The sequence below is a fragment of the Muscardinus avellanarius genome (genome assembly GCF_963383645.1).
Source record: "Muscardinus avellanarius genome assembly, chromosome: 1".
NCBI lineage: Eukaryota > Metazoa > Chordata > Mammalia > Rodentia > Gliridae > Muscardinus > Muscardinus avellanarius.
Window position 1 is genome coordinate 222489063 of NC_137786.1, and position 24642 is coordinate 222513704.

General features: G+C 34.7%; 2 protein-coding genes across 2 annotated transcripts; one reads left to right on the plus strand and one right to left on the minus strand.

Annotated features, from left to right (window-relative positions):
- Positions 1–4636: 4636 nt before the first annotated feature.
- Positions 4637–13454, minus strand: LOC308259843 (uncharacterized protein; the record flags this gene model as incomplete). Its single annotated transcript, XM_080691148.1, has 2 exons — positions 4637–5590; positions 12522–13454. The coding sequence occupies 2 exons, from the start codon at positions 13452–13454 to the stop codon at positions 4637–4639; spliced, it is 1887 nt and encodes a 628-aa protein (XP_080547274.1).
- A 9982-nt stretch (positions 13455–23436) lies between these two features.
- Positions 23437–24372, plus strand: LOC308265827 (olfactory receptor 5W2-like; the record flags this gene model as incomplete). Its single annotated transcript, XM_080699747.1, has 1 exon — positions 23437–24372. The coding sequence occupies exon 1, from the start codon at positions 23440–23442 to the stop codon at positions 24370–24372; it is 933 nt and encodes a 310-aa protein (XP_080555873.1). The 5' UTR covers positions 23437–23439.
- Positions 24373–24642: the final 270 nt, after the last annotated feature.

Genomic DNA, 24642 nt, shown 5'->3' on the forward strand with positions numbered 1-24642 from the left:
GCCTTATGTCTTCATACTTCATCTGTGCGAATGGTTTAGTCAGAACAACTGTCGTTTCACCGTTCTTGACTTTTATGTTTAAGCCAAGATGGTGAGTTCTTTGATTTTTCCATTTATTAGAAGAAAAAACTATAAATTCCAGGTGTTATAAAATTATAGTTAAGTGTAGTTTTCATTTTGGGGAGGCCATAGTGGAGATTGAACCCTGGGGCATTCTACTTTGAAATACATCCTACTTTAATTTTATTTGGAAACAGAGACTTTTTAAGTTTCAGAGAGCATCACTAAACTGGCCACACTGGTCGCAAACCTGAAATCTTTCTGTTTCAGCCTCTCATCTACCAGGTTTATAAGTATGTAGTACCATGCTGGGCTATATTTTTCATTATTAGTAAATATATCTCTATGGAATGTTTTGGAGTGTTTTCTAAAAGCTAGTGCAGTTCTTCAATTCTGTCGATGAGCTACATATTCTAAAATTTGAGAAAGTTTTTACCTTTGCCTAATATTTTCTACTCATTTGCACAACAAAATTCACTCTATGGATTTATGTCTTATATAACAATGGATTTGTTTATTTAAGTTTCCATATTTTGTACACATCTCTCAAATTCAATGTCTGCTACAACCAATTCAAATTAATTTTTCTTCTTAAGCATATTTTTGTATGACATCTAAAATAGTTTGGGGTAAGGATATTATTTTTTTTTAATTTATTGTTTTCTTATGGTGTCTCCAAAGTCTTATTCAGCTTTGACTTTCTGCATATTTTGGTAATTTAAGGTTATAAGATTACCATCAATTATTATGAAGCATTGTTTATTCATAGTATTGTATTTGCATTACAGTATAAATTCTATAAAACTGGCAGCCATAAATTGTAGTATGTGTGTTTCCTTTATTAGCTACAGATTGCTTCTTTTGATAGTCTTACATTTTGTATCCATCTTCACTGCATCATGTATTCATTTCATAAAATTGCACTTGCTAACTTCTTAGGTAAATTATGAATAAGTCAAATTGGTTGTTTCATTAGGAGGCTCCTTGATATGCAAGCACTGGCTCCTAGCCAAGTACAGACCCGCTCCACCTGCAGTTAATTACGTCTTACATGCATTTCCACTTGGGTGTTACTATGTGGTGGGGGCGTTGAAAGTGAGGATGTGTAGGAATTATTGTAGTTTTATTCAGTCTTGTAGAAGCTGAATTTTCTCATTGCTTTGGTATTTGCTAGATAACATTCACCTTAGTAATTAATTTGAAAGACAAAGGAGACTAATATAATACTATACAGCAATAGCAGTGATAACATAATGTAGTTTTATATTACTTTCATATCTGTCTTCTTTAACTCAGTATTATTCTTGTAAAATCCTTCCATGCTGTTTATAGAAAAAGTTCATTATCTTTATTTTCTAATATTTAGTGTAGAAATAGACCATAAAGTTATTTATCTAAATTCATGAGTTAGCAAAGCAGAATCCATACATAACTTTGCTGGAATTCATACATAACATTTACTAATATATTGCCTAGCCATTTACATAGGGCAAAGCTAAATTAGTTTGTAAAGGAGTCTTATGGCCCGAAATATTAGAATGCATACTGTGTGACATTTTTAGTTTGCTGATACTTGGTCTAATGTGTTAAGAATATTTGAGTTGTTTCCAATTTTATGCTACTGTGAATAATGCAACTGTGGCTACTTTTGCACATCTTTGGGTGGACATGGTTTATCTTGGATAATGAATTTAGGAGAATTTTGAGGACATAAGCTGTATGTATATCCAGCTATAGTTGATTTTTTCATACAATTTTAGACAGAGGAATGCTCATTGCCTTTTCTACCATCAGTGTGTAATAATTGTACTTGTTTCTGTGTAATAATTGTACTTGTTTCGTATCTTCACACTATTTTTTAAGTGTTTCCATTTTAGCCATTCTATAGGTAAGTCATATTATTACATTAAGTTTTAAATTCTTAAATACTTTATTACAAATAAAATTAGATTTTCACATCTAAGAAGTGTCCATAAAATTTTAAATGCAAGAAAGGGGACAAATTAAAGGGCCCAGTTTAAAGCATTTGACCTTATGAAATCCATATTATCTAGCTGGCATTACTATCACCATGATTCAGATCCAAATAGCCTGGAGATGTAAGGGCAATATTTTGTAAGCAAATTAACTGGCAATTCCTTTTAAAAATATTTTCAGTAACACGGAGGGATTGTACATAGCAGTAGAATCACAATTCATAGAGACACAAAATCCACCTAAAAAACACAGTAGAGAAAATCTAGATTATCAAATAATAAGAAGAATTTAGTAAAAAATAATCTAGATTTTTTAAAGATTTATTTTAAAATAACATAATAATAATCTAGGTTATTATTGTAATAATTCAGAAATAATCCTGATCATTTCTCACTTTTACAGAGGAAGGTTGGAGGGTTTTTCAGGGAGATAACAAATTGCTTCAACGGTCTGAAACAAAGAACTTTCTGTTAATGAGTTAATAAACTATATTACTGTTACATTCAAACTAATGTAGTCATATTGTCTATCACCAGTATGTATCCATCAACCTTATATGTTATACAAGTATTCAAATAAACCACTGCTATCTCATGCCTTTGTTTAAGGACTTCATTGACAAAAACAAAGAAAAGACATAAGGCATATGTAAATCTAGCTATAGTAGAATTTTTCATACAATTTTAGACAGGTGAATGATATAGGAAGATTAAGCTATAGGATACTGGATATAGTATTACCCCACTCTACACAGGCATTGATTTAACATTGCATTTAGATAATAATATGTGCCACAAGTCATTGGTGGATGTGTGAGGAGCATGCAATTTAGAGACAGTAAGAGAAGAGAATAATATGCATTTTAGTAAGTATACAAGACTAATAAAAAGAAACATTTATAGGTTATACATACAAGTATTTAATCTTGATTCAGTGAATAGCCTAAACATATTTGCAATGATTTGTTATTCAATCTCAATAATCCAGAAAGACTATAATGAATAAAATCAATTATTTTTTATTTTCGATCATAGTATTTATGTTTTCCCTGTAGTTTACAGCCACTAGATTTTGTAACTGAGCCAATAGGTAGATTGTATAAGTATTTTGCTGCTGTAATATATAAGTGTCAAACCAAAGAAAGATGGGCTAATTAAATGATAGATTACAATGTCTATACTCATAGCAATCTATTAATAATTTATAGTGCTTGTACTTTGAATACATTTTCAATGCTTTCTGCCACAGTGCATCTCACACTCATCAATTGCAAGAACAGAGATTAAGAGTTATAGTATAAGCAAAAAACTTTAAATCCTTTTATAAGAAACACGTATCCTTCGCTATTTCCTCCACCATAGTGCTCTGTAACAATGTTTGACCTTTAACTCTCCCTCATTGCATTGACCACAGTCTATTCAGTTCCTTTGTTTGGCAGAATTTTGCAAAATGTATGTTACCCACTACTGAGATTGTTCAGCCCTGATGTGTTTGTATTGATTGTTTGTATTATGGTGGTAGCTTATCCTGAAATATGTGCAGAAAACAGGTATTTTATGATAAAATTGCTGTTTAGTGCATGATTTGTGTGGAATTCAGAAGAAAACACAGATTCATTGATTAATGCCAAAAACTGCAAGTAACTAGCCACTGTTCAATTTACAGTGGTGCTATTTCTCTTTTGTAGCCTTTTAGACTTTTGTTGCCCTAAAATTCCATTTTATTGGGAAACCATTTTCCACCTGGTCTTTCTTGACAGGTTTTTTTTTTCTACTTTTAAAGTTTCTAAATAAAATTCTGTATTTCAAGAGAAAAAAATTTTAAATATGCAGATTTCTTCGTTTCAAGATTTCTCTAGTTGCTTGACACTCTGCTTAGAATCCTTTCTTATCCCAAATTTTCAGTTCTTTAGAATTCAGACTGAGTATCTCACTCCAAAGAAGTCCCTCTCCTGGACATTTCCTCTGGATTCATTCCATAGCCTTTAACATCACTAAGGATTAGAAGCTTTTTATAGGTTATTTTAATGCTTAGATAACTGATATCTGTTACTCCCAGATTTTTACAGGAATCTTTACTATAAAACCTAGATTCACTATGAAAACAAAGTACTTAAATGCACAAAAGCTCTTGGTAAAAATTGATAATATAAATGAAATGATACTTAAATGCAACAATGAGAAAATAAGAATCTCGCAAAATTAGAAAGGTCAGGAGATAGCACCATATTCAAATTTTAAATGCATAATGGAAAGCGGGCATAATGGAACACATACGTATTTTATTTACATAGGAGCCTGAATCAAGAGAATTGTAAGTTAGAGGACATCCTGGGTAAACCAGTGAGAATCTAAGGAGGGACTCTTATCTAGCATACAAGAGTCTGAGAGTTCAGTGTTCCTCAGCAATGCGAAAGACAAAAAGAGTGAAAATTCTTAACAGAAAAAAGTAATTTACATAACGGAGCAAGGCAGATTTGTAATACTACAGTAGCTTCCTATTAGGCTTCTGCAATTTTTTTCATGTGGTATTCTATATAATTTTATGACAAAAAAAAAGCACTACAAGTGAGCCAGGGGTTGGGGATTTATATAAATATTTAAAACCACCTTTTGTTTTTCAGTTTCTCCAGGGCCTGTTTCACATCCTTGTTCCTTAGGCTATAGATCAGAGGGTTCAGCATGGGAATCACAAGGGTATAAAACAGTGAGGTCTTTTTGTCTTGATCTAGGGAGTAAGAAGTGCTTGGCCGGAAATACATGAAGAGCATCGTTCCCTGGAAAATGGCGACCGCAGTTAAGTGGGAGGCGCAGGTGGAGAAAGCCTTGAGCCTCCCCTCAGCAGAGCGGATCTTTAGGACTGACGAGATGATGTAACAATAAGAGACCAGGACTCCTGAAATGGTGCTTATTTCAATCAAACCAAAAATGCTGAACAATACCAGCTGATTCACTTGAATGTCAGAACAGGAAAGGAGGAAGAGAGGAGGTAAATCGCAGAAGAAATGATTAATTTTGTTAGACCCACAGAAACACAAGCGAAACGCCAATGTTGTGTGTATCAAAGCATCTGATGTTCCCACCAGGTAAACCCCAGCCACGAGCAGGGAGCAGACCTTGCTGGACATGTCGACTGCATAGAGCAAGGGGTTGCTGATGGCCTTGTACCGGTCAAAGGCCATCACTGCCAGCAGGACACACTCCGAATCTGCAAAGGTACAGGAGACGAAGAACTGCAGAGCGCAGCCAAAGAAGGGGATGGATTTGTCCTGGCCAAATGTGTCCACCAGCATCTTGGGGCCAATTGCTGTGGAATAGCAGAGGTCACAGAAAGAAAGGTGGCTGAGGAAAAAATACATTGGTGTCTGAAGCTGAGAATCCACTCTTATTAAAAAGATCATTCCAAGATTTCCCAGAAGATTAGTGAGATAAACAAGGAGAAATGTGGTAAACAGGATCACTTTCATTTCAGGGTTATTGGTGATTCCCAAAAAGATGAATTCATCCAAGGAGGAGCAATTTCCCTTGTCCATTCTTTTTTCTTCTTGCCTAAACTTTTGATAAATGATAAAAAATGATAGAAGTATGTTTTGTGCTTTGAACATCAATAATATATTTGTAAGGCAAAATGGAATCTGTTGGCCGAACCTGGTGCTGTGTGCTTGTAATTCCAATATTTGGGAGGCTGAGACAGGAAGATCACAGGTTTTCGGCCACCTTCAGCTACCTAGTGAGGCCCTCCCCAATTTAGTGAGACCCTTTTACAAAGTAAAAAATAAAAAATAGTGATGTAGTTTGGAGGTAGAATGCCCCTAGGCATCTGCATCTTTATTGTCATTTTTATCTTAGGGAAATTGCCAATTTAATAAAACAGCTTGGAAAATATTATATATGTAATATTTTATATAATAATTATATAATTATAACATATTATATAAAATATATAATATATTTTTTTTGTCCTTAAGATGAGCGAGGGGTTGCAGCTGGCTCAGGAATGTAGCAAATCTCCAAGTCTCCTCATAGCTTTTATTCTTACACAGAGCAAATAACAACGCACAAGCAGTGAAGCATAAGCCAAGAAATAATCAGCTCAAGCTGGAGATAGGTTTCAATTTTTTGGTTACATTTCTAAGTAACTAAACAGATCATTAGAACTTTGCCTTTCACATTTCTCTCAAGCAGATATTTGTTCCTTATCTGTCCTTGAGGAGGTTCTGCCTGTGTGAGAGGCAGAATCAGGAGAATTTCAGATTCAAAGGGAACCAGAGTAAATTGACAAGGCCCTCAGCAATTTAGAGACACTGTTTCAAAGCAAAATTAAAAAATAAAATAGGTCTAGGGTGTATCACAGAAGCAGAATACCCCTGGATTAAACCTCAGTACCGCAAAAAGTAAGGAAAAAAAGTAAAAATGTAAAGTGATTCTTTTCAATCACTAGATATCCATGAAAGTGGAAATGCAGGAGCTTACCTAAGATCAGCAGTTCTTCAGTAGCTGAATGTCAAGCAGAGAGCATTTTATTTTATCAGGTACCGCTTGGGACTTAAGTTCTGAAGCATTTTCCCTCAGGCTTTGACAAGATTAATTGTATTTTTGGTTCTGAATCCTCCCCTGTGTTTTCATCACCAACACTGGCAAAAGTTCAGCTTTAACTCTTTAATGTTGTCTCCAAATAGATCTGTCAGGAAGAATTCTGAAATTTTACAGACACACAAACACACACAATTTATATATGATGCAAAATACATAGAGTTTATTATTAATTATATAATTACACATATTAAAGTATAATCTTTTGTTTGAAGTAGTGTTTTTTTTTCTTTGCTTAGTCATTTGTTTAGTGGAAAATATTCTTTCTCTGGTTCTTTCATTTATTACTCACTTATAGTTGCAGTTCATCTCTGTGAGTATTTTCTCTACTGCTGGTTTGTAAGAGATAAATTTATTCAGCTTCTGTTTGTCTTGGGAGATTTTTATTTTCCCATCAAATTTGAGAGATAGTTTTGCTGGGTAAAAAATGTTTGGCTACAAGTAGTTTTCTTTCAGAGTTTAGAATATGTTGTTCCAAGCCCTGCTTTTATGACTTAGTTTGAGAAGTATAAAATTATTTTAATTTGTTTGTCTCTGAATGTCACTTTGTGTTTTGCCTTTGTTGTCTTAAAATTCTCTTGGCTTTTGTGTTAGTCAACTTGACAATTATGTGGCCAGTTGAACCTTTTCTCTGATCTTGTCTAAAGGACATTCTCTAGGTTTTCTTCTCCTGTGTATTGCCCTATTTTTTATGTTTGGAAAATTTTGTGATGTTACTTCTTTGAAGAGATTGTTAATCCCTTTGGTTTCTTCTTCTTTACTCTTCTCTGTGCCTACTATTCTTAGATTAGTTTTTTTTAAAAGATGGGCTCATATTCTTTGATGTCCAATTCTTGCTGTCAAATTACTTTTTCTAAATTACATGCTGTATGTTCATTTTTGGAGTAATCATCTTCTATCTTCTGTGTTTTCTAATCTATTATTTATAGTTTGTGTTGATGCCTTCACTTCAATAATTGCATCTTTCAATTCCTTCTAAGCTTCTTTCAGGTTCCTGTTCAGGCTATCAGATCTTTTGTTTGTTCTTTTATTTCTTTCAGACTCTCTCTAGATTCCTTTCAGAAACTCTGGATTATTTCTACTGTTAATTTTTTATTTGTCCTTCTGGTAATCTCTGCAATTCTGTGTTGCTTGCTATAGTTTGTGTTTTTAATGATTTTCATTCTAATTGGAGTTAGGTGAAATTTCAGAATACTTTGATTTGTGTTTCTCTAATTGGTAATGATATTACACAGTTTTTCATACATTTTTTTCCAATTAGTATTTATTCTTTTGTTAAGTATCTATTTCATTTACTTGCCCACTTTCTGATTGATTGTGCTGTCTGTTTTATTTGTTGTTATTGTAAGTTTCTTGAATTCTGTGTATACTCTAGATATTAGTTCACTGTCAAAGACATAGCTGTCAAAAATCTCCTCTTCTGTTCTCTCAGCTTTCTGTTGAGATTTTTGATAGTTTCCTTTTTTGAACAGAAGCTATTAAGTTTAATCCAATCGCATATTTATCTTCATTTTAATTTTCTGTGCCTTCTGAATCTTGATAAGTCTTTACTCATACCAATGTGTTGGAGTGTTGATCCTGTTTCTTATTCAAGTAACTACAAGGACTGTGGTCTAATTTACATGTATTTGATCCATCTTAAATTGACTCTTGGCAGGGTGAGAAAGTAAAGTTGATTTCTATTTTTTCTGCATATAGGTAACTGGTTTTGCCAACACCATTTGTTATAGAGGCTCTCTTTTTTTCTAGTGTATGTTTTTGACCCCTTTGTAAAAATTTAGTTGGCCCTAAGTGTGTAACTTCATTTTTGAGTCTTCTATTCTGCATCATTGGTCTATTTTTCTGTTTTTGTGCCTATAACATGCTATTTTTATTATATTGGCTCTGTAGTATTGTTTGAAGTCAGATATTGGGATGCCTTATGCATGATTCTTCTTGTTAAAAATTATTTAAGCCATTCAGGATTTTATATTATTTCATTAAGTTTAAAGACTAATCTTTCTAAATCTGTGAAGAATGACCTTAATATTTTAATGAATAGTGCAGTGTATTTGTAGATCACTTTTTGAATTATGATCATTTTGATGATATTTATTCTGCTTATACATGAGCATGGGAAGTCCTTCCATCTTCTAGAATCTTCTTCAATTTTACTTTTCAGTGCTTTATAATTTTTCTCATAGAGTTCTTTTACCTCTTTGGGTAGGTTTATCCATAAGTATTTTATGGTTTGCGGGAATGTCATGAGTAAAAAAAAATAATTTCATTTTTAATCGATTTACAGATGGCAAACAGAAAAACTTCTAAATTTGTAAGACTGATTTTTGTATCAGGATACTTTCTTGACTTTGTCGATAAGCTCTAAATGCCTTTTGTTTGACTTTATTGGGTTTTCTACGTTTAATATGTTATCTGCAAATAGAGATAGTTTCAGTTCTTATTTTCTTATTTGTACTCCTTTGATTTCCTTCTTTAGCCTTATTTTTTTTTTTTTTTGGCTAGTGTCTAAAGTACTATATTCAAAACTTGTGGTAGTGTACAACCTTGTGCTGTTTCTGTGGCCTATTGTAAATTGCCATTATAATTTTGAGATATGTTCCCACTATTTTTATCTTCTGTAGGGTTTTTAACATGAAAGTGTGCTGTATTTTGTTGAATGAGTTTTCAGCATCTACTGAAATGATCATATAGTTTCAGTCCTTAGTTCTCGTTATGTGGTTTATTACATGAATTGCTTTTTTGTATGTTGCATCTCTGGGATGAACCGACTTGGTCAAGGTGTATAATTTTCTTGATGTGGTTTTGATTGTGCATCGTCAGTATTTTATTTAAAAGTTTGTGTCTAAATTCATCAATGGCCATTTGGTTTATGACATTCTTTAGGTCTGAGATATCTTTATTGACTTTTTTCTAGAATACTGATCTACTGGTGTGAGAGGAGTGTGGAACTCTCTCAATATTATTGTATCAAAATTGATGTGAGACTTAATGTCATAAATATTTTGTTTTAAGAAACTAAGACTGGTTATCTGTGGAGATTCATTATTTATGTTAGTCTTTTACCTATCTCTAAATGGTATTGTTTGCCTTTATTGTTGTTAATTTTTAGGATTTCTAGTTGGAATATTAATATACCTTCAGATATAGCATTTGGAAATATTTTATCCCATTCGATTAGTAACTGTTAACTCTGTTTACATTGTCTTTGGATATACAATATTTTTTTTTAGGGAGTTTGTATACTCTTCTGTTGCCTGTGCCATTGAAATCATATCCAAGAAATCACTGCCAATTTCAATGTTGTGAGGTTTTATGACCCAGATTTTCTCCTAAAAGTTTATAGTCTTAAGATTTATATTTAGGTCTTTTATCTATTTTGAGTTAATATTTGTATATGGGATTAGGTAAGGGTCCAACTTTATTCTTTTCCATGTAATTATTATGTTTCAACAATATTTAGTTAAAAGAATATTATTTCTACCACCAAATGTTCGTGGAAACCTTGTCAAAAATAACTTGACAATATAGGGAAGAATTTAGCTCTAGGCTTTTATTTAACTCCAATGGTTTATATATCTGCCTTTAGAATAGTACTACACTGTTTCAATTATTGTAGCTTTATATGGTTTGAAATCAGAAAATATATATCTTCTAGCTTTGTTCTTTTTCAAGATCGTTTTGGGTATCTAGAGTCCATTTTCCATATTAGGATAGATTTTTTTTTCTGAAAAATAAATATATAAATATATGATAGTTTCACCTAAAAAATAGAAAAAAAATATTCTCTGGTAAGAAAGAAAGTAAAAAGAAATATTGAAATGTTATCTTTAAGTCATTAAAAGCTTGGTATCAGGCAAAAAAAGAAAAAAAAAGAAAGTGGTTGCACCTATGTTTCGGACAAAAATGTTGACTGTTGTTATATCCTCCAGAAGGATTTTTTTTCTCTTACCAGTAAAATATGACCTGTTTTGTCTCATGTTAATTTTAGGCATGAGGTCTATTATGTATGATATGAGTGTTGCTACACCTACTTGTCTTTGAATTCTGGTGTTTTTTTTTTTTGCTGGTCTGAAGATGAAACCCAGGGCCATTAGACCTCTGAACTACACCCCCTGCCCTACTTTTTATTCTTTATTTTGAAACCGGGTCTCACTGAGTTGCAGAGGGCCTCACTAAGTAGCTGAGGCTGTTCACGAACTGCTATCCTCTCGTCTCAGCCTCCTGAATGCTGGGATTACAAGCATGTGCCACCAGGCCCAGCTCTGTCTTTGATTTCTATTAGCATGGATTACGTGGCTCTAGCCTTTCACCTTTAGTGTGTGACTATCTTCACTTTATGGTACATAAAGATAGCATATAGTTGGATTATGATTTTAATAATTTTTTAACTTATGTCTTTTGATTGAGGAGTGGATTCCTCTAAACCCTTACTGAATTGGTTGCAGATATATTCAGTATGGTTATTGAGAAATAGTTTTTAATTTATAACATCTTGAGTTGTAACTACTGTTTGAGGTAGTGTTTGTTTTTTGTGTATTTATTTGATGAAAAATATTTCTTTCTCTGGCCTGGCCTTTATGTTTTATTTCTTCTTTGTAATTTATCTCTTTGAATATTTTGATGCAGTTCTGTAATCCCAGTACTTCAGAGACTAAGACAGAAGGATTGCATGTTCTCTTCTATTCTTTCTCTCTCTCCTCTCTCTCTCTTTCTCCATGGCTCTAAGCAACTTAGAGAAACCCTGTTTCCAAATAAAAAATAAAATGTGGCTTTGGGTATAACTCAGAGGTAGAATGTTCCTGGTATCAATCTTCAGAACCAAAATAAATTAACAAATTAACTTTTACACTGATATTCCAATATAATAGCTTATGGATATTTATTATGATAATATGTATACAAATCAATATGTGTTTGTAATTACATTTTGAGATGACACAACCTCTGATTTCTATCTTCTAAAATGTCTATGTTGTTCGACCATGACATTGGGCCAACTTCCCTTGAGAATACAGGTAGAACCCTATGCAATATTAATATTTTATTATGTTTCTGAGATGCCAGAGAAGAATTTTTCACACTCTCAATAACACTTTGATGCATATAGACAATAACAAAACCAACAAACTGGTAGGCAAAAATATAATTACTTTTTTCTCATTATAGCTTACTATTTTGTTCAAGCTGCTATTTAGAAAAAAGTTTCCAAATCATTTAAAAGTGTTTTAAGTATAGAAAATTATAAAAAGTATTAATGAGCACTTTATAAAAATTTTATAAATTTGCTTTTCTGAGATTCCTTTCTTACACCATTAATGTGCAATATACCTTTGAATAAATGCATCATGTAAACATATATAACAAACATCCAACTTGTTAAATTGTCTGCGCACTCTTATTAGCATTTAAAAGTATTAACCCTATAAAAATGAGACTCTCAATGAGAGAGGCAACTGTTTTTTTCCCCATTTTACAGGTTAACAGAAGCACAGGTAAATCAAACAATAACTTGTTCAGTGTACCACTCTTTACTAGATAGAGACTAGGCATATAAAGGAAATCTGGCTTTTTTCCCTCATCTAGCATTCTACACACATACATACAAGTACACCAATTTCCTGAGGTATTTACTATATCTTTTAATATAATTTGAAGCAGCACACTTTAATATACATTACAAACTTGTGATTGAATACATTTTGAATAATAGTTATTATTTACTTACATCTTGGGATTATAAAATACCTTTGAGTGGGTTGAACATCAAGTCTTTGATAAAATCTATACTGTGAGTACTTATGTGTTTGATGGTACGTTTTTATGACATTTCCATTTAAAGTTTGCAATTGAGGAAATAGATGATTCTTTGGATATAGCTGTTCATGAAGAATCTACCTTTGACCTCAGAGCTTTTTTAGCTGCATCTTTTACATCTTTATTTCTCAAACTATAAATCAGAGGATTCAGCACAGGGATGATGATGGTGTAGAACACTGATATAAACTTATCCGTGTTGGGAGAGTAGAGGGAGCTGGGCCGGGAGTAAATGAAGAGCAGGGTCCCTTGATAGATGGCCACAGAAGTCAAGTGAGAGGCACAGGTAGAGAAGGTTTTCTTTCTCCCACCAGCAGAACGGATCTTCAAGACTGAGAGAAGAATAAAAAAATAGGAGATGATGATGATGATAAAACAGATAATCTCCACTGAGCTGCCGTAGGTGGAGAGCAGCCACTCGTTAACTGATGTGTCTGTGCATGAGAGCTTAAGCAAAGGAGGGAGGTCACAGAAGAAATGATTGATGACGTTCTTGTCACAGTATTTCAGAATAAAGGCGAAGGATGTGTGAACCAGAGAGCTCATGTTGCCTCCAATGTATGACAGGACAATCAAGCGTACACAGATGCCCCGGGACATGACAACGGTGTACAGTAAAGGGTTACAGATGGCAACGTAGCGGTCATATGCCATGGCTGCCAAGATAAAAGATTCAGTATCTGCAAAAGTGCAGAAGAAATAAAACTGGAGTGCACAGCCATAGTAGGAAATGGATTTCCTCTCTGAGAGGAAATTGATCAGCATCTTGGGCACAATAACGGAGGAGTAACAAAGGTCCACAAAGGACAGGTTACTGAGGAAGAAATACATGGGCGTCTGAAGGCGCGGATCAATTCTGATTAATGCCATTAATCCAATGTTCCCCAACAAAATCATACCATACAAGGTCAGAAATACGAAGAATAGCACAATCTGTAGTTCAGGGCGAGTTGGAAAACCTAATAGAATAAATTCCGTGACCAAGCTGTAGTTTCTGTCTATGAATTCCATCTTCTGCATGCTTTTTCTCTTTTTGAGAATCCTAATTTCCTAAAAGGTGGTATGGATTAAAGGAGAAAAACATAATTAGGTGCACGTTCATTTTATTGTCTTTAAGAGACAATAAGAAAAAGCAATCTATATTTCAATATCTTTGAAATATAAACTCTGAGAGGTTTATTTCAGAGTTCAGAAGCAACTAGTTTTCATAGTTGTATATTTTCCCTTTTTTCTTTTCTTTTGTTACTGGAGATTGAGTCCCGTGGCATTCTACCTCTGAGCTACACACCCAGTCATTTTAATTATTATTTTTTGAATCTTATTAAGTGGCTGATGGTCTTGCTAGGTTGCTGAGGATGGCTTGAAACCTGTGATCTTTCTATCCTCACTTCTCAAATACTGGGATTGGCATGTGCAGCCATGCCCAGTTCATTTTATCTTATTTAGATTAATGACTATTTTTGCCTTTAGACAGTTGGCTCCACATGTACTTGGATCAATGTACGATTTCACCAACATTTTGTTCCCCAAAGGTAAAACTATACTGGCTGACAGGACTGAAGGAAATAATAGACTCAATATGGTATAATGAAAAAGCAGATTAGCACAGTGGTGCATGCCTGTAGCATCAGTATTTGAGAGGCTGAGACCGGAGGAATGCAGTTTCTGAGACAGCCTCAGGAATTTAATGAGACACTGTTTTTTGTTTTGTTTTGTGTTTTTTTTTTTTTTTTTTTGGTGGTACTGGGGTTCCTGGAAGCCCTTCTACCCCTAGTCTACACTCCCAGACCTATTTTTATACTTTTTAATTTTTGGAAACAGGGTCTCTTAAACCAGCGCGGCTGGCTTTGAACCTGTGTGATCCTCCTGTCTATGCTTCCCAAGCACGGGGATTACAGGCGTGAGCCACCATGCAGGTAAAGAGACACTGTTTTTTTGGGGTTTTTTTTGTTTTTTGTTTTTTTTGGTGGTACTGGGGTTCCTGGAAGCCCTTCTAACTCCGGGCTACACTCCCAGACCTATTTTTACATTTTTATTTGGAAACAGGGTCTCCTAAGCCAGCGCGCTGGGCTGGCTTCGAACCTGCGCGATCCTCCTGTCTCTGCCTCCCCAGCGCAGGGATTACAAGCATGCGCCACCACGCCCGGCTGACACTGTTTAATAAAAAAAAAAATAAAAAAAAATAAAAAAATAAGCTGGGCGCAGTGGCGCACACATGCAATCCCAGCATTCAGAAGGCAGCAACTAGAGGACTGTGGTTCACGGACAGCCTCAGCTACTTAGCAAGGCCCTTTTCAACTCAGTGAGACCCTGTTTCAAAAAATAAAGAGATTAAAAAATAGGGCTGGGGGTGTAGCTCAGAGGTATAATGTCTCTGGGCTCCATCTCCAGCACCAGAAAGAGAGAGAGAGAACTAGAGGGGGGGGGAGAGGGGAGAGGGGAGAGAGGAGAGAGAGAGAGAGAAAGAGAGAAAGAGAGAGAGAGAGAGAGAGAGAGAGAGAGAGAGAGAGAGAGAGAGAGAGAGAGAGAGAGAGAGAGAGAAAGAAAGAAACAGTGTGCTAGCCCTAGCGCAAGGTTGGGGGAAGGAAGGAAGGAAGGAAGAAAGAAACAAGAGAAGAGACAGGTAAATATACATCTCATTCAAAATAGATTAATGTAGAGTCAAATGTAGTGGTGCACACTTGTAAACCTAGCATTTGGGAGGATGAGAAAGGAGGACTGCTGTTGTTTGAGGACAGCCTCAGCTACTTAGTGAGGTGCTTTGCAGCTCAGAGACCCTTTTTCAAAATAAAGAATAAAAAATAGGACAGGGTGCAGTTCCGAGGTAGAATATCCCTGGGTTCCATTCCCAGTACCGCAAAAAATAAAAATAATTTAAAAAAGATTCATGAAGAATATATTAGAATGAGAATTTTTAAACTATTTTTCCAGTATTTAATATATACTCATGTGCTTTGATTTATCTCTTGATGTAGAGTCTTTTTATTGAAACGTAGGCTAGAAAAATATTTATATTTTTAAACATAAACCCAAATTAATATTAGTAAAATTAAAATGCATGTCAGTAATTAATGACTCAATATACTATTTCAGAAGAGATTTTTTTGGGTAATGCAATGAATCCTGTCTACACACTAAACCAAGCTGATTAAAAAATGGTTATTTTTTGTACTATTGGCATCTATCTGTTTTTTTTTTAAATACTGAGTGAACATTGATTGGTAACATATTTACAACATTTAGCTACAAATCAATGTCTTAAAAAAATGTTGTATAATGACAGACCCTTGGTGCCCTCCCCACTGGGTCCCTCTGTCCCCTCCACCGCCTTGCACATGTCTTTGATATTGAAACTGATAGTTCTGTATATATTCATAGTACTATTTCAACTAATATACTCTTTATGAGTTCTTCTTCCTTTCCTAAACCCCCTCAGTCATTCCCCTGAAGTATCTCTTCATCTACCTGGTGTTGCACTTATTGTCAAATATCTCATCTTCAAATATTAAAAAAATTAATGCATAAAATATATCAATTTAAAATAGTGTATAGACACCCATGCATCTTTTCTTATCTGTACAAAAACGATTAAAACAAAGATATTTCAGACGGCACCAGAAAATATATTAGGAACAGTGAAAGAGGTAGATTACTGTGTGTGAACTAATGTCTTTTCTTGTCTATTTAGACAAATTATCAGTTCTTGCTGTTGATAAACACACCCTCATTTTTTTTCCAGTGGTGGGAGCTGAATCCATAGCCTCGTGCATGCTAAGCAAGCACTGTGCCACTGAGCTCTACTTCCAGCCCTTAACTCCAGTTGTTGCCCATGAAAACCAGAAGTAATAAACACAGAAGCTACTTACCAAGGAAGGAACTGTTTTCTAAATGACTACCTGAATAATTTCATAAGTAGAACCAAGGGCTTTTACATTCATTCTTGTGTCTTTGGGGACCTAAAATAATTGAAAGATTATAAACATGCTCATTTGCAAGAGACTCTCAGAGAATAGTTAAGGGCCTATAATCATTGTAATTTATTTTTCTGAAAACATTGGTAATTATAATAGAAATACTGTCAGTGTAATTTAAAGAGGTAATTGGTTTTAATAGCACTTAGAATCTTACATAGGATCCCCTTCATTGTGAAGATCATTGGCAAGTATTTAAAACTGTAATTTTCCCCATGTAAATTATTTCAAAAAACACATAGATCAAAACTGTTATATTTTGTTATCAATAATCAAATTTTATATTTTGGAGCACTGAGTGGAGAGACTAGTGAAATGTTATGTAGAACTTGTTATCAGCAATGGTTTTCTTTTAAAAAAATGTTTTATATATAAGAATCTTATACCAGAGGCTATCAACATGATTGCAAGTTTATTCCAACAAGTAAATGCAGGTTTCCTCATTTACATTTAGTATTTTGTAATGTTGAGTGGAAAGACCAGTGGAGTGTTATATAGAATTTGTATCAGCAATGTTTTTTTTAAAAACATTATTTGTATATAGACATATTATACCAAAAGACTATCGACATGGTTGCAAATCTATTTCAATAAGTAAATGCAGGTTTCCTCATCAATTTGATTAACTTGTGGTAGGATAGACCAATAGAAATAGATGAAAAAGAAAACAAAAAAATACAAGAAAATATAGTTTTCATTTAGAGTTTTGTGAACTTTTCTAGGTCTATTATTCCCCAAAACAGTCTATCTCTAAGACCTGTCAATCACAAATTTCTGAGAATCCTCCAAATTATTGAAGTTAATTAAAGAGAGCTCAAGCTCATAAGTAAAAGCCTGGAACACTGTGCCTTAGAAAAAGGAATGAGAAACCATACTGAATCTTGCCAAAATAATAAGATTCAGTTCTTTTTTTTAATTTATTTTTATTGGTGCATTGTAATCATGCATCACATTGGAATATAAGACTTGAGAGGATATACAAGCACACATCATCCAATTAGCCCTCATCCAGTCCCCATCCCATTCCCTCCCCATCCCTTGATCCCATGCTTGTTTGGTGATTAACTTTGATACATTTGTTTATGTACCTCCTGCGTTTTAAAGAGTTAAACTAAATGATATAGAAGTGCTAACGCTATCTGCAATCCTAATTCTAAACTTATGTGAAACTCTTGCAATACACTGAAATTTAACTACGTTCACATATATATGACATGTAAAACACTTTTCCGAGCTTCTGCGCCTATGTTAAACTAACGCATCTAAGAAGTTAAAATAAATGATATAGAATGGCTAATGCTATCAGCAATCCTAATTCTAAACTTATGTGAAATATTGCAATACACTGAAATTGAACAACATTCACATATATATGACATGTAAAACACTTTTCCGAGCTTTTGCGCCTAGGTTAAAATAACGCATCTAAGAAGTTAAAATAAATGATATAGAAGTGCTAACGCTATCTGCAATCCTAATTCTAATCTTATGTGAAACTCTTGCAATACACTGAAATTGAACTACGTTCACATATATATGACATGTAAAACACATTTCCGAGCTTTTGTGCCTAGGTTAAAATAACGCATCTAAGAAGTTAAACTAAATGATATAGAAGTGCTATTATATTATATTGGTCACCTTAATTGCTTCACTATAGGGCCCTTTCTATAGCTCTACCACTTCCTGTTGCCCCGTTCCTCCTAGTTATTGCTGATTAGGGGAAATATCTGGTTTTAATTTTCTGTGATATTTCTTTGTGCATGCCGCGTTGCAAGTACCGATCCCACGCTTGATGGCCCCAGTTGTGGCCTGGCTACCCGGTGGACTGATCCAGACCTCGCTGGCTCAAGCAGCGGCCTTGCCTCATGGGAGGCCCCAGTTCTGGCCTCACTGGCCCCGACACTGGCCTGACCCCTCAGCTGGCTCCGATCCCAGCCTCAGAGGCTTGGTGTAGAAGGTTGTCAGAAAAAAAATACCTAGAATGCCCAACTTGAAACAGACTTAATAAATTAGTTTCTCTAGCAAATGCTCTTTCTCATTACTCTGCTTAGCAGTAAGTGAGTACTTTTCCTTTGCCCCAGAAGCTACAGTGTACTTACATATTTTACACACTGGATGGCGACAGAGATAATTAGATGATACCCTAATTGGTAAGAAAGCCAATTTCCAGGGCTTTAAGAGGTCTTTGGTGGCATGTTGGGTTTCTCATGGACTTGGGCAGTATTATATTTCACTTTGTGTATATGTATGTGTATATTATATTTATTTTAAAATTTGTTAATCTTTTTATACTTCTAGTGGTACATTGTTCTTTTTTTAAAAATATACTTTTATTGTTGTACTGCAATTACATATTGGTGGGGTTCAGAGTGACACAAGCATAATTGCACACAGCACTCGCTGTTTTTACCTCTGGATCCTATCCTGCTCTCACCCTCTCTGCATACTTGTTATTGAGATTGGTGTTGATATTTTTGTATTTGTATATAAGATATTTTGAACTGTTTCCTTCATCAAGACTCTTTTCTCCCCAACCTTCTTCTATGAATCCCCTTCCACTATTTTGCTGAAATCTCTTCTCATTTATCAAAAATTCTCTGTTTCCCAATTTCTATACAGCTTTAGGGAATAAAAGAAAAAAATACAATTGTGGACCTTGTTAATCTTACTTAGCATGACATACTTTATTTTTTATTTATTTATTTTTTTTTTGGTGGTACTGGGGTTCCTGGAAGCCCTTCTATCTCCGGGCTACACTCCCAGACCTAATTTTACATTTTTATTTGGACACAGGGTCTCCTAAAGCAGCGCGCGGGGCTGGCTTCGAACCTGCGCGATCCTCCTGTTTCTGCCTCCCAAGCGTGGGGATTACAAGCGTGCGCCACCACGCCCGGCGTGCATGACATTCTTTACTTTCACCAATTTTACTGAAAACAACATATTTTTCTTTTCTTTTTTTTTTTTGTGCTACTGGGAATGGAACCCAGGCACATTCTATTTCAGAGCTATAACCCTAGCCCTATTTTTTATTATTTATTTTGAAACAGGGTCTCACTGAGTTTTAAAGGACCTCACAAAGTAGGTGAGGCTGTCTGCAAACCATGATTTTCTGGTCTCCTCCTCCCAAATGCTGGGATTACAAACAAGCATCCCCATGCCTGGATTAAATTTTTGTTCTTAATAGTTAAATAAAACACTATTGTGTACATATAGCAAATTTACTTTATCCGTACATTTGCAAATGAACCTAGGTAAATACGTTTGTATTCTTTGTATTTTGTCAATTGAGTTCTTAAGTGTTCTTTCTCTTGCCCACAGTACACTGGTCCTCAGATCCCAATAAGCCATCATCAAATAACAAGCCCTGACTTTCCTATTCTTTACATTAGTACTCTTATAGGCTGAAAAATTTTTCTGATAGACCAATTAAACCACAATCGAAAAAGAAAACAGAGCTCATGTTCTAGAAATACAACAAACTAATAAATGCTAATTATAATTTAATCACAATATATCCTGGGGAAACTGTCAAGCAAGAAGAAAATCTTATGTGAATTTGTAATCTTTCATATAAGAAGAAAGAGGGAGAGTCTTTTTTTTTTTTTTTTTTAGAAAAATGGACCATACATTTTAGACATAAGAGGGACTCTAGGAGATCAAGAAGAAACTTTAGTTGAATAAAAATGGTGAACTTTAGGATAGGAGAGAAGAGGGAAGCCTCCCAATGCTCATGATGCGCCTTCACAAACATCAGAGTCACTCACTTAGCCTAACACAAGGAGGGAGGAGGAGGGAATGGGTGTAAACTGGGTGTGCATGTATGCCTCTACCATTCTGTACATCAGAATGTGGTTCACAGTGGTAGGGACCCACACACACACACACACAGCACTTGGTGATTTTTACCGGGTTTCTCCCAGTCCTTCCCCATAGAAGATGTTGAATTTGTCACTAGTATTCTCATATGTGTGTATAATTTCAGCATATTTCTTTCATTAATTCTTCCTCTGCTTCTCCTTTCCCCAAACCACTTCCTTTGCTCCACTGCAATTTCTCCTTCATTACCTAAAGTTCCTCTTAAATCTCAATAATTCCCTTACTTCTGCATATGAGAGAAAACACATAATCCTCGACTTTCTGTGACTGGTTAATCTCCACATAATGTTCTCTATGCCCATCCATTGTCCTGCAAATGACATAGTTTTGTTCTTCATCATTGCTGAGTAAAATTCTATTGTGTATATATCCCATAATTTTGTGATACTTTTAAAGATACTGCAAAAACTTCTGAAAATGAGTAGAACTTGCATTTTTTTTTCTTGAGGGTGTTCTATAAATACTTTAAAAACAAGAATTGTAATTGGATACATAAACTATATTCGTAGAAAGCTCAAACTCTATTTCTGCTGTTTGTCGAACATTTACTCGCTTAACAAATTGAATATACTTTAAAATCCACCTTTATTAGTCCATTATATGTGAATATTTATGTTGGGGATTGTGAGAATATAGAGACATTCATGTATAATCAGATAAAAATCACAGAGAAGACCTGGTGGGGTAGAAAATGAGCAGCCACAAGGATTTGGCTGTGGGTTGATTGGTAAGGAGATTGGTGAGTAGCATCAGACAGGAAGTAATGGAAAATGTAGAAATCACAATTAGCATTTTCCAAAATGGAATGGGGAAAATGGTTCATAAATGGAAAAAATGAATGACCAATGAAAAGGATATAAAAATTGTTAATTAGAGTATATATTAATTTTTCACTATGTGTTTGAAGGTGAAGATGAAGAAAGTATAATCCATCATGGCCATAAAGATACTGTTCAACAAATTCTGGCCAGTGTCTGACTTGATCAATTTTGGGGAAAATTGTGAAGAATTAATGGCTCGTCCTTTGCTGAAGTTGTTGTGGTATTCTCAGGGGAATATATTGAGCCAGGTAACTAATTAATCATGATTGGATAATACAAAGGAGTGAAGATGGAGGCTTAGGAGATTTAAGTCTCAACAGTCACTAGGTAGAAATAAAATGGAACCCATACATCCTTCAGGTACCAGAGATAAAAGACAGAAAGACAACTCATTTCAGGTAGGTTTCTGAATGGCTATATTTAAGGAATAGAAGAAAAATAAAACCTTTTGTTGGAGAAATGAAAGATCAAGTACTGAGGAATGTGTAGATGAATGACTTTGTACATGGTTACTCAGGTAAAATACTCTGCAATCTAATGGCTAATGATATATATTTTTTTAGCCCTGTGTGAAATTCACTGACTTCATTTACCATTTGCATTAGGATTATAAAAGTTTTAATTATGAATAGTTTAATCATGATTTAAAATTAATCATCTCATTTTAAAAATTATTTTGCAGTGATATGGTACTTGTAAATTCAAAATGTGTTCTTGCTTTTCCCTTTGCTTCCTATTGTTTTATTCAAATAATCATGGAAATGATCCATCAGCAATACAATATGAATTTAAATCAATATATAAATATTTATAAAGATATATAATATTAGAATATTTAAAGAGATAAAGATCATCACCCATATCCCAGTTTTAATATATCAACAGATAGACACACATAGGTATACTATCATATTCACACATCCATGGATACATGAGCACAAGAAATAGAAGACTATCTGACACGAAAACATTTATTATTTCTCTACTCACTTTCGTTTTTGTGGTACTGAGGATAGAACCCAATGGCATTCTACCTCTGAGATACACCCCCAGCCCTATTTTTTATTCTTTATTTTTTGAAACAGGGTCTCACTGGGTTGCAAAGGGACTCAGTAACTAGTACTGTATGTAGGCTGTTTGTGAACCCGGATCCTCCTGTTTCACCCTCCCAAATGCTCGGATTACAAGTGTGAGCAACATGTTCAACTTCTATCATTTGTTTGTTTGTTTGTTTGTTTTGGTGGTACTGGAGTTCCTAGAAACCCTTCTACCTCTGGGCTACACTCACAGACCTATTTTTCATACTTTTTTATTTGGAAACATGGTCTCTTAAACCAGCACAGCTGGCTTCAAACCTGCGTGATCCTCCTGTCTCGGCCCCCCAAGTGCAGGGATTACAAGCAAGGGCCACCACACCCGGCCACTCATTTATATTTTAATGAAAATTTCAAATAAAAAGTCAATGCGAGCCGGGTGTGGTTGCTTGTAATCCCAGTACTTGGAAGGCTGAGATAGGGGGATTGCAGGTTCATAGCCAAATTCAGCTACTTAGTGAGGCCCTCTGTAACTTAATGAGACCCTGTTTCAAAATAAAGGATAAAAAATAGGGCTGGGGGTGTAACTCGGAGGTAGAATGCCCCTGGGTTCAATCTCTGGTACCACGCACACAAACAAAAGCTCAAATTTTTAATTTTTAAGTAATATTTTCTTTGGAACTAGGTCAGTTGTACAAAGGGTTTATAAAAATCAGATGAACCATTACTGGTGTTTGATAGAATATTTTAATGAAGTATGCTTAATTTTTAATATAATTTAAACACAACAAAACCAGATTCATAATGATTTTTATTTATTAACTTAATCACAATACTATCAGTGATAAGTTCAATAATTTTTTTTAAGTAATTGAGTATATTCCTTTTTGATCAAGATATGAGGTATTCAGCCTTCTATTTTCTGGTGTCTTGCTGCAAATTTTATATCTTCTTTATATTTTTTTGGATATTAGTCAGTTTTTAGTTTACTTGTACCCACTGCCTAAGAATGAGTGATAGAAGACAAAGTCAGACATCTCAGGTGTCATGTATGGATTTAGAATCAAAGCTTATAAACTTCTTACAGTAAAAAATTACTATATTTTATATAATACCCTTTTAAAATTGAAATGTGTTTGGACTAATTTCTATGTCAACAGAAAACAATTTACAGAAATAAATTACATTCTGTCTTATGCGCAATCATTTATAAATATACAGAATAAAACCAAACCCTAATCTATCATTGTCTTGATGATTTTGTAACACTTTAGAACAAGAACAAAGAAGGATGGACCAGGGAAACTGCTCCTCATTAACCGAATTTCTTCTCTTGGGACTCACCGAAAACCCCGAAATGAGAGTGACACTGTTCATTATATTTCTAGCCATTTATCTTGTTACCCTCTTGACAAATCTTGGAATGATCATCTTAATTAGAATGGATTCCCAGCTTCACACACCAATGTACTTTTTCCTCAGCCACCTCTCCTTCTCTGATCTCTGTTATTCCACTGCAGTTGGTCCCAAGATGCTGGAGAACCTACTTGCCAGGAACAAATCAATTCCCTTCATTGGCTGTGCTCTGCAGCTCTTTCTTGTCTGTGCCTTCATAGATGCCGAGTGCATGCTGCTGGCTGTGATGGCCTTTGATCGGTACAAAGCCATTAGCAACCCCTTGCTCTATGCGGTGGACATGTCCAACAGAGTGTGCACCCAGCTGGTGGCTGGAGTTTACCTGGTGGGAACCGTAGATTCTTTGATACATACAGCATTGGCATTCCACTTATGCTTTTGTGGGTCTAACGAGATTAATCACTTCTTCTGTGATTTACCTCCACTTTTACTCCTTTCCTGTTCTGACACACAGATCAATGAACTCGTGTTATTCGCCCTTTTTGGTTTTATTGAGCTGAGCACCATTTCAGGAGTCCTGGTCTCTTACTGTTACATCATCTCATCAGTCCTAAAGATCAGCTCTGCTGAGGGGAGGCTCAAGGCTTTCTCCACCTGCGCCTCCCACTTAACTGCGGTTGCAATTTTTCAGGGAACCATGCTCTTCATGTATTTCCGACCCAGCTCTTCCTACTCCCTTGATCAAGACAAAATGACCTCAGTGTTTTACATCCTTGTGATTCCCATGTTGAACCCTGCTATTTATAGCCTACGGAACAAGGATGTAAAAGAATCCCTGGTGAAACTGAAAAATAAAAGGTGGTTTTAAATAGTTTCTTATGGGCTTATACGCATAATGATTATTGTGTTTGTAAAATTATACTGCATGACACAAAATTATATTGCAAGAAAGAAAGTTGTGTCCTATGGTTTAATTTACAAATAAAATTATTTGTACTAAAGCCTAATCACAAGAACATGTGTCAGTCACCCAAATGTATCATGCTTCATTATGTTTCTTAATTCTTTTGTGGTACTCATTCTTCCTGGAAAAAATTTCCTGATCTTTCGATTTTGCAAAAGTCTATTTCTTCATTGT